The following is a 15500-nucleotide window of genomic DNA, read 5'->3' on the forward strand; positions in this document are numbered from 1 at the left end:
AAACGAAAACAGTAATAACAAGGGTTCGGAGAGCTTACTAGGAGAGGGCAAAGTCTTCTTCGTCGAAGACGAACTCAGCAATGACAAGCAAACGTAGGCAGAAGCTCTGGATCGGCAGGGATGAGAGAGAGTCGGTAAGGTTGAAATGAACGAAGGTTCAATATGTTTATAGGTATATAATTATAATTTAAAAAATTAAAATTATGTTATTATTTTTTAATTATAAACTGCATATATGATAACGTGTGCAACATTAACGCGAAAGAAAACCAAAAGTGAGTGTGAGATGTTCGCCGCCGATCATACCGTCCTCATTACACTGTCACAGATGGAGTGAGTCTTGAATCACCTTCATGACTATCACCACCACTAGTACCAGTCTTCATATACGCATATCACTATTCCCTTCGTCACCATTGTCGAGTATCAGCTTCAATTCAACACCTATTCGACCTTCTCTGCATCATCATCATTATCTATCGCTTCGTTTCTCAGCTCGTCCTCTCTCTGGTAATCCTTATTCAATCTGAGAAACTACTTCGAATTGTATCGTTTTTAACCTATCAATCGAAGTTTGTTTACGAATACTTGATCTATTAGTACATTCAATCGAAGTTTTGTGTGTATTTATTTATCAAATACTTAAAATGTTGTTTCTATAATGCAAGATCTCCTCTCGGGGAATCAGGAGCTCAAATTATCAATCATAATTTTGCGGAATTTGACTTGGAATTTTCTTATATGATTAGTATTAATTTATTATAATTTTCAATCTCAGAAACTACTTCAAATTGCATCGTTTTTAACCTATCAATCGAAGTTTTTTGTACGAATACTTGATCTATTAGTGCATTCAATTGAAGTTTTCTTTGTATGTATTTATCAAATCCTTAAAATGTTGTTTCTATAAGGCAAGATCTCCTATCGGATAATCAGGAGCTCAAATTGTAAGGTTAGTTTAATGATGTTTGAAGAAGTATCAATTATCATTTTGCCGAATTTGATTTGGAATTTTCTTCTATGATTAGTATTATTATAATTTTCAATCTGAGAAAGTACTTCAAATCGTATCGTTTTTAACCTATCAATCGGAGTTTTTTTATGAATACTTGATCTGTTATACCTTCAATCGAAGTTTTGTATGTATAGTTAAAATGTTGTTTCTATAAGGCAAGAACTCCTCTCAGGGAATCAGGAGCTCAAATTGTAAGGTTTGTTTAATGATGTTTAAAGAAGTATCAATTATCATTTTGCCAAATTTGAGTTGGAATTTTCTTCTATGATTAGTATTATTATAAACTTACCTGTGCTTGGGTATGCCCATAGGATTAGGGCTTGATCTTTAGTAATCATAGATGCTCATGACTCACAGTTGTGTGTGGATTGCTATGTTTTGACAATAAAATGTGTTTATGTCAAGCATGAAGGAGTGTTTAATGTTCAATAAGGATCTATCACTCTCAAGTAAAGAGAATGTCCTTTGCATTCTTCTACGACATACCTCTAGAAAGACTTTGACCGAAACTAGGCTGATAATTTAGAAATATCTAGAGAGGAGTGTATAATAATCAATATGAGTTGATATAATTTAGATTGGACAATATGATTGCATTAGCGTTTTGACAAACTTTTATGTCCTATTGATTCTATTGAGACATTTGCATAATATAAGTATTGAATTGCATGGTAATCGGTAATTGAAAGGTTGGTCATGATATGTGGCTAAGTGTCACTCGTGATTTTTAGGAGGCCATAGGGCAAAGTTTTGTTAGAAAAACAAAAGTTGATATTATTTCTACAGCATAGATAAGTGTGAACCTAGAAGTCACACACAATAAGGACAGTGTGTAATACAAAGAAATAAAGAGGTTATCTTAATTAAGAGTAAATTAGGAACTTACCTTAATTAAGAGTTTAATAAGGGACTTATTGCAATTAAAATTTATTGTGATAAAACTTATTCCTTGTAAGATAAGGAAGACCGATTCTTATGGGACAAAGTAGTGTTGGTATATAAATAAGAGAACTCTAATAAGAGCTAACACTCTAGTTTCCATTCTCTGTCGTGGACTATAAACTAACCCCCAACGGTGATTAGGAAAAACTTGCATAATTGGATGTGACAGTACAAGCTATAATGTTTATAGGCTAGAGATGTTTAGAGAAGGTTAGCTGGAATTAAGTGTGTTAAGTTATTGATCCACATGTTGCAACTCAACTCAACAAGCCTTTGTCCCGATTACTTGGGGATTTATCCATATGTTGCAGATTTGCGAAATTGTTGAAGGGAAGCAGCAAGTTAAGCGGAGTATTATCCTACTATCCTAGCATGGTTTTGTTAATTACAACAGTTGGTTTTGTAGTGCTAGTTTTTGTATTAGGGTTGTACTCGTTCTCTAGTCTTCAACTAATTTTGAAGTTAAAGGTTTCTCTTTTAGAAGATGCTGGTAAGTTTGTTTTGCTGAAATGTGTAAATTTAGAAGTGCTATGTAGTTATCATTTTGAGCTTTGAAGAGTATTTGACATTCTCTTACTTTAATTGCTTTTGGCTTTCTTTATTAATATATTTTTTTAATGCAGTTTCAAACATGGATAGTGGTGGAGAACCAAGTTTGTATCCATTGCACCATTGCAAAACTCTTCACCTTGTAGGTGTCATATTTATTTTTCATTTCTAGATATATATTTGCTGCATTGATTTGAAGCTGCTTTGTCTTTGATTTAAAGAACATTCAGGACCACCATCTTTCTTGGCTTTTGCTCATGCTTTCCAAGTCGTTGTCGTCTTATAAAACCATACATCCAGGTGAGGCATGCACAAGGAATTCACAATGTAGAAGGAGATAAGAACTATGAAGCATACATGTCTCCTGAATATTTTGATGCACAGATTACTCCACTTGGCTGGCAGCAGGTGGGAAAACAATCAATTTTATGTTATTACACACACTTATTTGGATAAAGATAAACTTATAAGTATCTTACTGTTTACATATACAGTCCTGAGCAAAATTTTGAGGCTAATGTTGTAGAAAATTTTACACTACTGTAACAGGTTGATAATTTGCGTAAGCATGTCCAATCAAGTGGGCTTTTTAAGAGGATTGATTTAGTCATCACGTCCCCTTTATTAAGGTATTGATGCTGGTTTTCAGTACTCCTGCGACAGCCTTCTATGGATATCTTTTATATATGATAGTCTTCTAATTCTGCAATGTTTTCTATTCAGTTTTTATTAAATTGGACTAAAACTTTACTGTTTAGTTGAGGGTTAGGATTTAGGAGGATGGTGAATTAGTTACTTGCAGGAAAATGTAAATGTTTCTTGGATTTTGCACTAAGTGCAAGTATATTTGTAGCTTGGGTTAATTACATTTTATCCCCTTGTGGTTTAGGCCGATAACACATTACCCCTTTGTGATTTAAATATGTACACTTAACCCCCTTGTAGTTTGGAGTATAGTATAAAAGTAACGGATTCCGTTAAATTAACAGCGTGTGTCTAAAACCCAATGAATTGAGCGTGTGTGACGAGATTGAACTAAGCAAATGACAATTTTGGCCTTTTGGCCTTTTCTCCTTTTATTCCTTTTTCTTTTTTCTTTTTCCTCTCTCTTTTTTCCCTTCACTGCTGTTACTACACAGATCACTCTACCATCTCCTCCTTGTCATCTTTATGTCCTTCTCCCTCACTTCCTACAACAACCTAATACCACCACTGAAACTATGGCCTTCCATGGCAGTCCGGCAACCCCTAGGCCACCCAAACCATCACCACTTTCCACTATCTATTTCTTCTACCATCGTTCTCCATCTTCTCCTTATCATTACATACACACACATTTGTATATATAGGCGCACACAACCAATTAAGCCAAGACCCAAATTGTAGTGGTGGTTGCCACCATGGTTGCCGTGAGAGAGGAAGCTGGTGGGTGGTGATTTGGTGCTGGTAGTGTAGTTGTAATAGGCTGGGAGATGGACTGAGCTTGTTAGGTGATTGTAGCAGTGGGCTGATGGATTTCTATTGGTCGTTTAGTGTGCTTTGAGGAAGAATACAAAGGAAAGGAGTGGGTCGTTGTGCCTGCGTAGCTGCGAAAAAATAAGAGAGAACAAAAAGAGGTAGTGCTTGTTTGGGGGCAACTATGGAGTGGCTTGTTGGTTTTACTTTTAGAGAGAGAAATTTGTAGTGTTGGTGGTATGGAAAAGAAATTTAGAGAAGAAAATAAGAGTAATATTGACTTTTTACTAAAAATATTAATGGAGTTAGACTTTACACTCCACTGCAAACTATAAGGTGATTATGTATATATTAATAAAGTATAAGCGGCTGATGTGTTTTTCAATTAAACCATAAGGGGGTAAAATGTAATTAACCCTTGTAGATTTGAGCACTGCAGCCTTTTAGTATGGATTAGAGTGAAAATGTACAGTGGCCTCAATTTGCCTAGCCTAAGTTAATTTGAAGTTTCCCAATTGTACTCATTGTGATAATGAGTTGGTCTTGGACTCTTGACAAATTGACAATGACAAGGAGTTTGAATATATGTCTGCTTTTGGAGCCTTATATTCCTCCATTCCTTTTTCCTTAAGAACTTTCTTTTTGTTCTAAAACAATCCTCAGTCTTAGGACAAACACTGCAATGCTGAAATTCCATTACTTTTGACAGTTTTCTCCCCCTTCCACTCCTCTGGTCTCTTTTTGTCTTGGTGTGACCATGATGCTCAGTCTTGCAGAAAGGGTTAAATTATTATTGTTGATCAATCACTTATTCCACACAAAACTAGTTTTATTAAGTTCCTGATGCCCCCTCACCCCACTCCTAACGTGTGCACAAATCCCGAGCGGATAGGCACACATTAATCAGAAAGTCACGTGAAGTTAATAAAATGGTTTTGAAAATGTTTATGGAATACCTATTGTTAGATCACCACAAGACCCAAACACTTGATTGTTAGTAAAATGGCCTCAACAATGTATATCAAGCTTTTTAACACTCTCCCTCACTTACAATCTTCTAGGACATGGATATGAAAACATCCGAACATGTAGAGAAATCAAATGGATTTGGAAGGATGCTATTTGGATATAACTTGGTCGCCAAATAGAAAGACCACTTGGAAGCTGTTAATTAGGAATTTAAATTTCTGGAATGTGAATCTAGCCAGCTTCTAAATTAATATACGGAACAGTAGTGTTGGATGAATACATAGGATTGTAGGTTCATCTGTTTGTCCCTTGTTTTCAGACCACGGAGGTTGTGTGTTTATTTTCTTGTTTTGAATTTTGATATTTTTTTTTTCCTTTTTCTTTCTTTTCTAGTCAGATAAGGCATACTTTGGTGATTAATTTCATACATTGGGTTATGATTACCTACTATGGCATTGCAGGACTATGCAAACAGCTGTTGGAGTATTTGGTGGTGGAGACCATGCAGATGGTATGGATGCACTACCACTAATGGTGGCAAATGCTGGAAAGAGTGACTGTCCTGCAATTTCAAGTCTAGATTGCCCACCTATCATTGCAGTAGAACTTTGTCGAGAACATTTGGTAGGCCTTACATGGACATGTTTGTGTTTTTTAATTTGTTTTTTGTTTTTCTATGTTTGAGCACAATACATTTTTATTTTCTTGCAGCAATGGGTAACATCAGGAAAGGAATCTTAAACATGTCTTTCTTTGCAAGAGAATCTAGCATGTTTTTATTGACTAAATAGTTTAGTTGTGTGGCGAAATTGAACCCTGCAGTTGCACTTGAATGGAGTGAAGAGGGATAGTGAAAACCTTTAAGATGTCTATGGGAGCAAGTCAAAGCTTCTGTAGCCATGCTATATGCAAGAGAAGGATAATGTCGTGTATGTTTTGATGGTTTAGAAATAGTTAATAAAGCATGAAGTAATCAAGTTTTTAATGATCGGAAAACACTGTAATGGAAAGGAAAAAAACTATACTCTTGAAACAGCACAATTGTTTGTAATTCTTCTTTAAATGCATTTTTTTGTGAGAAGGTTGTCTGTGTTGTTATCAACACTAGTTATTGATCTCAGTTGCTTGTATGAGTAAACCAGGGAATAAAATGTTAGTTTGCAGCAGTTTCATTCTTAACTTTTTATATGATTCTCCATAGTTCTTTTCAATGCGTATTCTTCTAAGAAAGTTATAGTTGTAGATATGAGGTTTTGATGGTCATTTGCATGGGTAATCTGGCCAGTTTGAAATTGTTTCAGCTTATATCTTTTGTTAGATATTGAAATAGCTAGATGAGTTCTCTCTCTCTCTCTCTCTCTCTCTCATGTGAGGCTTTAATGTGATGTAACCTATATGAGTGAGTTGGTAAAGGTTGGTGTAAGAATTTATGTATTATTGATTGATGTTTTATTGATCTCTATTACAATGATTCATGATTCCTATATATAGAAGAGGGTGAGTGTGTAGTAGGTAAGGAGTAGGTGAAGTGGAGGTGGTAGTGGTGTAGTGGGTTAGGTTTAGTGGAGTAGGTGAGGTGGTAGTGGTGTAGTGGGTTAGGTTTAGTGGAGTAGGTTTAAGTGGGTGAAGTAGGTGGAGAGTAGGTGGAGTGGTGTAGTGGGTTAGGTTTAGTGGAGTAGGTTTAAGTGGGTGAAGTAGGTGGAGAGTAGGTGGATTTTAACAGCCCCCCGCAAACTCAAGGGGGATAGGAACTAACCAACTTGAGTTTGGAGAGAGTAACAAAACAAGAAAATACATAAAAATAAAAGAGGGTAAGAGACACTGTATGGTCGTGTCAGACCATTGGTGAAGACACTGGATGGTGGTGTCATAACATTGTAGAGGACACTGTATGGGGTGTCATAACCATGTAGAGGACACTGTATGGTGGTGTCATAACGGTGTAGAGGACACTGGATGGCGGTGTCAGACCGATGTAGAAGACAGTTTATAGGGTCATGTCGGACCGTTGTAGCAGACACTATGTGGTCGTGTCAGACCGATGTAGAAGACAGTTTATGGGGTCATGTCGGACCGATGTAGAAGACAGTTTACGGGGTCATGTCGGACCGTTGTAGCAGACAATGTTGTGACAGTTGTTGTGACAGTTTACAGAGTCTTGCTGGACCTTTGTAGAAACTAACCGGAATCAATGTCGGGACAGTTTACAGAGTCTTGTCGGACCCATAAAGGAGCTAACCGGAAGTAATGTCGGGACAGTTTATAGAGTCTTGTCGGACCCATGAAGGAGCTAACCGGAATCAATGTCGGGACAGTTTACAGAGTCTTGTCGGACCCATGAAGGAGCTAACCGGAATCAATGTCGGGACAGTTTACAGAGTCTTGTCGGACCCCTAAAAAGTCGCACCCTCAAAAGGTGTGCCCAATCTTTCAAAAGGCGTGCCATCAAAAGGCGTGCCCAATCCATAAAAAGACGTGCCATCAAAATGCGTGCCCAATCCATAAAAAGACGTGCCATCAAAAGTTGCGCCCTCAAAAGGCGCTCCCACTTCATCAAAAGTCGTGCCCGACAGAAAGCGTCGAGCCATCAAAAGGTGAGCCGGAGACGCGGCGAGGCACGTGAGCGACAGAGTGGCGTGTCGGCCGCGTCGTCAGTGTCGATATAAACCAATGCGGAGGCTGTGCTTGAGGCAGAAGCGAAGACAAAAAAACCTGGGAAAAAACTTCTGAAAAACTCTTCATTTTCTGAGAGAGATATTCGTTTTTCTGAGAGATTGCCTCTAAGAGCTGCAAATCTTGAAACACTCCCCTTCCGAACATTATCAGTCTGAAATTGCTATTTCGCTGAAACATTCAGCAACCCAAAAAAACATGGCCTCTTCTTCCCATTCAGCTACCCAGAATATGGCCTCTTCATCCCGTGGTCTACTCACTCTCTTTCCCGACCTCAACGAGTCAACAAGAGAGATAACTGGTGCGGAGGCCCGTGAACCTCAACCAAACACCTCTAGTTTTGCTCCGTTGAACTTTCCGATGCGGTCGGTGGAGCAAAGAATGGCAGTGCAGTCGGATGTGGAGGCCAATCAGTATACATTGAAGTCATGTGTGGAAACCATGACTGCGGTTACAAATTTGTCGAACCGGCTGCAGAGTAGGACAAATGAGGTGCAGCAGTTAAACGCCCAACTGGCTCTGCTCCAACGCATGTATAAGGATGCGCGAGCAGAGTTAAGTGTGCTAAAGGCAGAAAATAAGGAGCTGAAGCGGAAGGCCACCGTGATGTTCCGATTTGGAGGTCTACCGTATGCTGTAGTGGAGGAGCAGGGAGGAGGCAACTTGCTTGGTGGTCTAGGAAGCACGGAGGCAACACCGGCAAGGACCACCCAGGACGGAGGCAAGAAGAAAAGACCGGCGGCTGAGTAGAGAAGAAAAATCCCACTGTGGGTGTGGTAGTTTTGTTTTTGTTTGTGTGGGTTTTCTTTTTTTTTTTTTTTTTTTTTTGATGTAAAAGTGTGATCGGGGTTGATCCCCTGATATGAATAAAATGACAAGGTTGTGGAATGTTGTTGGTGTTATTTTGTGGTGTTGTTTTGTTTAATAAGAAAAATAAAATAAAAGAAAATAATGGATAAAGAAAATAGAGAAAAATATTTGTGGATGGAATAAATTAAGAGAAAGGAGAGATATGATTAAAGTGGGTTTGAAAGTGGGAAAAGATGAGAGAGAGGGAGATAGAGTGGGTGCATGATGATGATGTTGGGTCCATGGAGAGAGAGAGAGAGGGATGTCCAAGAAGCTTGTGCTTTTGATAGTTACACATTACCCAAGCTGTATGTGAAGATGCATGTTACTGTCTTACACTTCTGCAGGCTTGGTATTCTTTGTGGGGCACTTGCAACACGTGACATTGAAAATTGTATTCGAAAATGATGACATCTCCAACATGAAACGTCTTGGAAGCAGCCCAGGCCTTGTAATCAATATTCCCAATGATGGTTCAACCAGCGGAGTCCCCAACCTTGTACACTGCTGCCATTGAAACCTTCAAGCCAGCAAACATGGCTACCAACAACAGAGCCACAGCTCTACACCCCACACCCAAATCCATGGCTAAGAGAGAGAGAGCAAATCGGGAAAAAAAAAAACAGCAGTGACGAGCAGAAAAGCAGCGCCAGAAACGCCAACGACGACGACGAGTAAGAGTACAACCACGGATATGTGAGAGGCAAGGTGAACGGCGATAGAGGCTAGACGATGATGCGGGTGCCGCTGCCGACATAGTGGAGGAGGGGTGTAAGAAAATGTTGAAGAAGTCAAGGTATGTGTAGAAAATAAGCGGAATAGGTTGAGGTCCGGCGGGCGGCCAAGGCGAGGTTGCCGCCTGCCGGTGAAGCGAGAAATACTAAGGTCTTAACCTTGCTCTGATACCATGTAAGAATTTATGTATTATTGATTGATGTTTTATTGATCTCTATTACAATGATTCATGATTCCTATATATAGAAGAGGGTGAGTGTGTAGTAGGTAAGGAGTAGGTGAAGTGGAGGTGGTAGTGGTGTAGTGGGTTAGGTTTAGTGGAGTAGGTGAGGTGGTAGTGGTGTAGTGGGTTAGGTTTAGTGGAGTAGGTTTAAGTGGGTGAAGTAGGTGGAGAGTAGGTGGAGTGGTGTAGTGGGTTAGGTTTAGTGGAGTAGGTTTAAGTGGGTGAAGTAGGTGGAGAGTAGGTGGATTTTAACAGTTGGTTATTATTTGATTGGGCAATTATCAGAAACACCTATTTTTCTTGCCACAAAGGATAGTTTCCATCGTTTATTAATTCCATGAGGTTAAAACATGAGCTACTTGAACTCCAACTAAACTTAGCCTTTAGTATAGCCTTTAGTATCTGGTGTGCATCTTTTTACTCATGAAAAAATGATTCATATGCAGGTAAATATAAATTTCTTAGTTCAATTAGGCAATGATATTTGAAGCCTTGCCAATTTCTCTTATCTATTTTGGTTCCAGGGTATTCATCCTTGTGATAGGAGGAGAAGCATCAGTGACTATGAATGCCTTTTTCCAGCTGTTGATTTTTCACTGGCAAGTAATCAAATATCTGTAATATTTCTGTAAAGTATTGCTAATCATTTGTCTGCAATGCTCATCATAATTGTTGAAGGAACATATTGAAGCCATGTTTAATACATTCATAATACCTTTTGATTTTCTATTTAGATAGAAAGTGACGAGGATATATTGTGGAAGGCCAATATAAGGGAGACAGAGGAAGAACTTACAGCTAGGGGAATGAAGTTCATGAACTGGTGAATACCTTCTTTTTATGCCAATGAAATGGATTTATTGATTTTTTCTTTCTTAGGTCCTTGCATGGATTACAACAGTATTCTAGTGAGATGTCTTACTGAGACTGCATGTGAATCAATTTGAGCATGAAACTTAGCCCTCCAAGAGTGTTACCCCAATCATCTTTTTATGTTCAATGTTAAATTACCATGGTCGGATGTTGAAATGCAAGAGAGTGACCCATGTTTATAGAAAATAACTTCGCATACATTCTCTGTGGATGTGGAGGAGAAGTGGTTGCTTTGGCTGCAAAAGATTAACAAATGAACTTAATTGTCAAAAGTTGATAGGCAACTAGACCTCATTGTCCTGATGTCAGTGCCACACCGAGTAAATATTTTAACTACCATCCAAGTAAACTGTTATTTTTTATTTTATTTTTTTTAGAAAGCCAACAAGAAATTTTATTAAAGAAGAAAGTGTGGAGGACAAGAAGTCCTCATACAATGAACAAGAACCCAATCAGAATAAAAACAGCTGTCAAAAAAAGAAAGAGAAAACAAGAAAATCCAAACACTAGGGGTTGCAAACAGCAAACCAATCCCTAGAAATTAAGAAAAGTGTAACTCTTTTAAACGGAGGAGACACAAAAGCCCAAAATGAAGCCAAAAAACCAGCCCTATCCCACAAGGAGTCTACAGCAGCCTCCTTTCCATCAAAGATCCTTGAATTCCTTTCCAGCCAAATAATCCAGAAAATAGCACAAACAATACAAGACCACAAGGTTTTGGCTTTCTTAGAGCCCCCTAACCCAGCAAACTTAACAAGAAGCATATGTGTGCAGTCCTGTGGAGGAGCCCATTTAACATCACACAAACCAAATAGACGCTGTCATAACTGCATAGCCACCGAACAATGAAGAAAGAGTTGATCTGCCGATTCCGAACTCCTCTTGCACATCACGCACCATTGAGGGCAAAGATAGTGATTAGGCCTTCTCCTTTGAAAAAAGGTCATTGGTCATCTAATAAATTGATCATCCTTTTTTGAAGTGAAATAAATAAAATTGGGCTTCAATTTTTTTATTTTTTATTTTTTGAATTAGTTTCTATGAAACATGGTACTTCCACAAGTGAGTTGCGTTGTATTGGATATCAAGTTTGTGTCTTTATAACATAAACTTAAATCTTTTTTATTTTATTTTATGTGCATACGTTATAAATTTGAAATTGAAAATACTTGTTTTATAATTAAAGGCAAATATTTTGTTATTGATATATTATGACAAAATTATTTTGTTATTTATATACATACACCATATATATACATGATATTTTTATGTTTCAATGTTAAATTACCAAGTATCAGAAAGTGGTTGTGGATGGCACAAAGTGTTTCACCATGTAGTCTATTGGCTTCACATGACAATGTCATCTTGGTGCCTATGCACAAGCTGCTCAACCTACTGTCATTGTAGTTCTCTTTAACCACCTGAAGAACAGTTGTCCCGTTGTTCTCATCCTAAGTTGTACCTTAGCTTGACTCTTGTCTTGTTTCTGTTGCATTCAACGATCTGGCGTTAACATGCCCTTTCAACTCATCTTTCACAAGAACATCTATATTCGTAGCTCTATTTTCAACTCATCATTTACAAGATAGAATTTGCATTGTGGCGATGCTTAATTTGAAGTGACTGTTAGAACTAGAGCATTCCTTTTCTGATACAAAATATAAGAACTTGATCCTTGTTCTTCACACTACTAATTTATGCAGGTTGTGGACGCGAAAAGAAAAGGAAATAGCAATTGTCACGCATAGTGGATTCTTGTTTCACGCACTAAGTGCAGTTGGCAATGATTGTCACCCTTTGATTAAAAAAGAAATTTCTAAGCGGTAAGTGCCCACGAAGCTTCTTTTAGCTGTGATTTTTGTAATCTTTGGAAACGAACCTGTAGTTTGCAAGATTGTCTTCTTTTCATGTGGGTGGTCAAAATCTTTTTATTTTTTAGGGGTGGGTGATTATCATTTGAACCTTTAATTTCATTTAAAAATTACCCCTGAGATGGTTTTTAGCTTGAAATGCAGCCAAAAAGAGAAATAAAAACAAAATGTCCATAGCTAGAATTGTCCTTTTGGTGGAAATATAAAACTATGTTGACTTTCTTTTCCATGCACATTTATTCACACAAACTTCTATAGTTGCTTCACTGAATGACGTTTGCAACACGTTTTTGTAGTTTTGCAAATTGTGAGCTTCGCTCTATGGTCGTTGTGGACAAAAGGTAACCTTTTCATTCTGTTGCCTATGAATTCCTCTAATTGTCAGTTTTCTTAGCTTTGATTCTTATCTATCCTACAGCATGTCAGGATCAGATCCCCCGACAACGAATTATCCAGGGAAAATTCCTCCCGGGCCCGATGCCCCTAGCGATGTTGTGGATGAGAAGAACTGAAGAAACACATCCCCAATTCCTGATTTGCAGGGATAAAGAACTCCCAATTCATTAGCTTTAGAGGAATTGCTATATTGAACCGAATAACCCCAACATGACAATGGAACAACATTCCTAAAACACTTGCTCATAGAACTTGATATAATGTATGTCATTCTGGATTTAAAAGATTCAACCAGTTTGATAAAAATAAAAAATATTTTTTTTGAAAAATGAGGTGGCCGGTAGAAGGCATTCCCTGGAGATGAAGATTTATAGAATTATGACTTTTAAGTTTCTTGTGTGTAATAAATGAACATTTGGCCCTGCCTTTGTGAGTCACATCTTCATAATTTTGCACGTAGTTTGCTGCGGCTTAAATGGACTGTTTGTATTTATAAATTAAAAAATATATATATTTTGATTTAAAAGAGAGGGATGTTTTTTTGATTATGCTTAAATATTCTCGACTTTCTAACAAATAGGCGAGAATCTAGCGTTACATTTTTCACTTCCCAATTGCACCTCGAGCACGGTTAAAAGTGTCATCTAATTTTGGCTCTCTTTCGATGTAGCATGGCTGAAAAGCACGCCAACCTGTCATTTGAAACTGTGGTGGGTTGCTTGACCTCGTTTCTTTTCTTTTTTTGGAACCTGTTTTTAATATTTGTTTTGGGGTGAAATTTGATAATAATTTTAGAAAACCTTAAAGAAAAAGCCATGAATTGTTTCTAAACGCCCTGAACTAACTTTTTTTTGTTTGTTTAAGAAAGGGCCCTGAACTAACTTATTTGTTATAATTGTTTTACAGAGTAATGTTCTGATAACATTGACAATATTAAATTATACCCTAATTTCTTGACAATGCCACCAATGTATTAGCAACCCTGTAATTCAATCATTTCCACCTTAGCATTTGTTCAGATTTCAATTGAACAATTTCAACTTTAAATTTGCAAATAGTTATTATAATTGGATTTAAAATCCAAGGGGAAGGATTGAAGCAGATAAGTTTTATATGATTCTTGAACATCATTCTTGAACAACAAAATCTTCCCTATAATAAAGCTTTTTTAACCTTATATTTGAAATCAATTCATAGTAAATAACCTAAATTCTTCCATCTCTCTTTTATATATATAAATGTGAAACTTTAAGGCACAATCGTTGTACGATTAAAATCAAATGCATTCATTTCATATTTATAAATCCAAATGCAGACTTAAAATATTTTGAATATTTAGAGCTTAAATGTATAATTTACCGAGCCAAAATGAATCTTCCTTAAGCAGGGGCTTATATTATTGTATTGACCCAATCTTATGATGCATAAAGCATTTGAAATTCTAGTTTCAAGATAAGAACTAATTCCACCTTCAACAAAAATAATCGAAACTGAAGGTGAAAACAATGTGATAAGGCTCACACTTTTCAAGTTCTCCAAAGATTCCAAAGCAAATAAACCATGCTAATCATGGAAGAAAATTCCAACTCAAATGGGTAAACTAAAGGCCTCGGGGCCTGACGGTTTCATTGTGGGGTTTTATAAAAAATATTGGAGTATTGTTGGACCTTCGGTCGGGGCTCAACGGTTTTATTGCTGGATTTTATAAAAGATATTGGAGTATTGTTGGACCTTCGGTTGTTGAAGCAATGCTGGCGTTTCTCTAGTCAGCTTATTTGCTTAAGAAGTTCAATAAAACTTTCATTTGCTTAATCCCGAAGATTAAGGACCCAATGGCTGTTAATGACTTTAGACCGATTAGTCTTTGCAATGTGATTTATAAAATTGGGTCTAAGGTGTTGGCCAACAGATTGCTCGAGGTGTTGCCTGATTTAATTGCCTCTAACCAAAGTGCTTTTCTTAAGGGTCGTATTATTTTTGATAATATTTTGATTGTCCATGAGTTGATTGAATTTATTAGACATACTAATAAAGGGCGTAAAATGTTTTTTGGATTAAAGTTGGACATGAATAAAGCCTATGATCGTGTATGGGATTTAGTGATCATTGGGTTCAGCTGATACACCAATGTGTTTTCACAGTTACTTTTTCTGTTTTAGTCAATGGTCAACCCTCAGAATTTTTTACTCCACAAGCTGGGTTTAGGCAAGAGGATCCTTCGTCGCCTTATTTGTTCATTATTGTTATGCAAGCATTATCTGAGGGGTTAAATCATTTTGCACATAAAGGTATTTGTAGATGTATTGTTATTAGTAGGCATTCACCTCCAGTTTCTCATTTAATGTTTGACGACGATTGTTTTTTATTTATGCAATTTAAAGGAGAGGAGGTATGGTGTTTACAATGGCTTTTATATGTTTTTTGTGAGCAATCTGGGCTAAGAATTAATATTACTAAGTCTGAGTTGTATACAAGCCCCAATTTTAGTGGCCGAGAAAGCTACGTATTGGAATCTATTTTTAGATTTAAAGTGGTACTCAATCCTGGAATTTATTTGGGAGCGTCTTTGAATTTGTCTGGGAGGTCTAAAGGTGAGGTCTTTAAAATTCTGGTTGATAAAATTTCACACAAGTTGCAAGGATGGAAATGTCGTCTATTAAATTTTGTTGGTAGATGCATTATGGTTAAACATGTGTTGCAAGCTGTCCCCATATATATAATGTCTGTTTTTAAACTTCCAAGTGGGGTTCTTCAAAAGATGAAAGCCATTATTCGTCGTTTTTTATGTCAATCAGATTTGAGCCATGGGGTTTTCTGAAAAAAATGGGATAGTTTGTGTTTACCTAAGGAGGGAGGGCTTGGCTTGCACGATTTGGGTTGTTTTAATCAGGCACTCTTAGCAAAGCAAGCTTGGCAGTTAATTTCCAATCCGAATTCTTTGTTTGCTACA

At 37.2% G+C, this 15500-nt stretch overlaps 1 protein-coding gene across 4 annotated transcripts; it reads left to right on the forward strand.

The window, feature by feature from the left end:
* The first annotated feature begins 203 nt into the window (after nucleotides 1–203).
* Nucleotides 204–13076, forward strand: LOC114284592 (phosphoglycerate mutase-like protein 1). 4 transcript variants are annotated; one of them, XM_082914231.1, is made up of 11 exons: nucleotides 348–510; nucleotides 2269–2447; nucleotides 2581–2648; nucleotides 2807–2914; nucleotides 3056–3135; nucleotides 5392–5554; nucleotides 9935–10013; nucleotides 10149–10233; nucleotides 11987–12106; nucleotides 12451–12495; nucleotides 12573–13076. In XM_082914231.1, the coding sequence occupies exons 2-11, from the start codon at nucleotides 2330–2332 to the stop codon at nucleotides 12664–12666; spliced, it is 960 nt and encodes a 319-aa protein (XP_082770357.1). In that variant the 5' UTR covers nucleotides 348–510; nucleotides 2269–2329; the 3' UTR covers nucleotides 12667–13076. The 4 variants fall into 4 exon arrangements, with proteins under 4 accessions (XP_082770356.1, XP_082770359.1, XP_082770357.1 ...); XM_082914230.1 differs by lacking the exon at nucleotides 2269–2447 and having other exon boundaries at nucleotides 204–510; XM_082914233.1 differs by lacking the exon at nucleotides 2269–2447 and having other exon boundaries at nucleotides 246–510; nucleotides 2728–2914.
* The last annotated feature ends 2424 nt before the right edge of the window (nucleotides 13077–15500 follow it).

This window comes from Camellia sinensis, chromosome 2 (assembly GCF_055761805.1).
Source record: "Camellia sinensis isolate YWXY chromosome 2, ASM5576180v1, whole genome shotgun sequence".
NCBI lineage: Eukaryota > Viridiplantae > Streptophyta > Magnoliopsida > Ericales > Theaceae > Camellia > Camellia sinensis.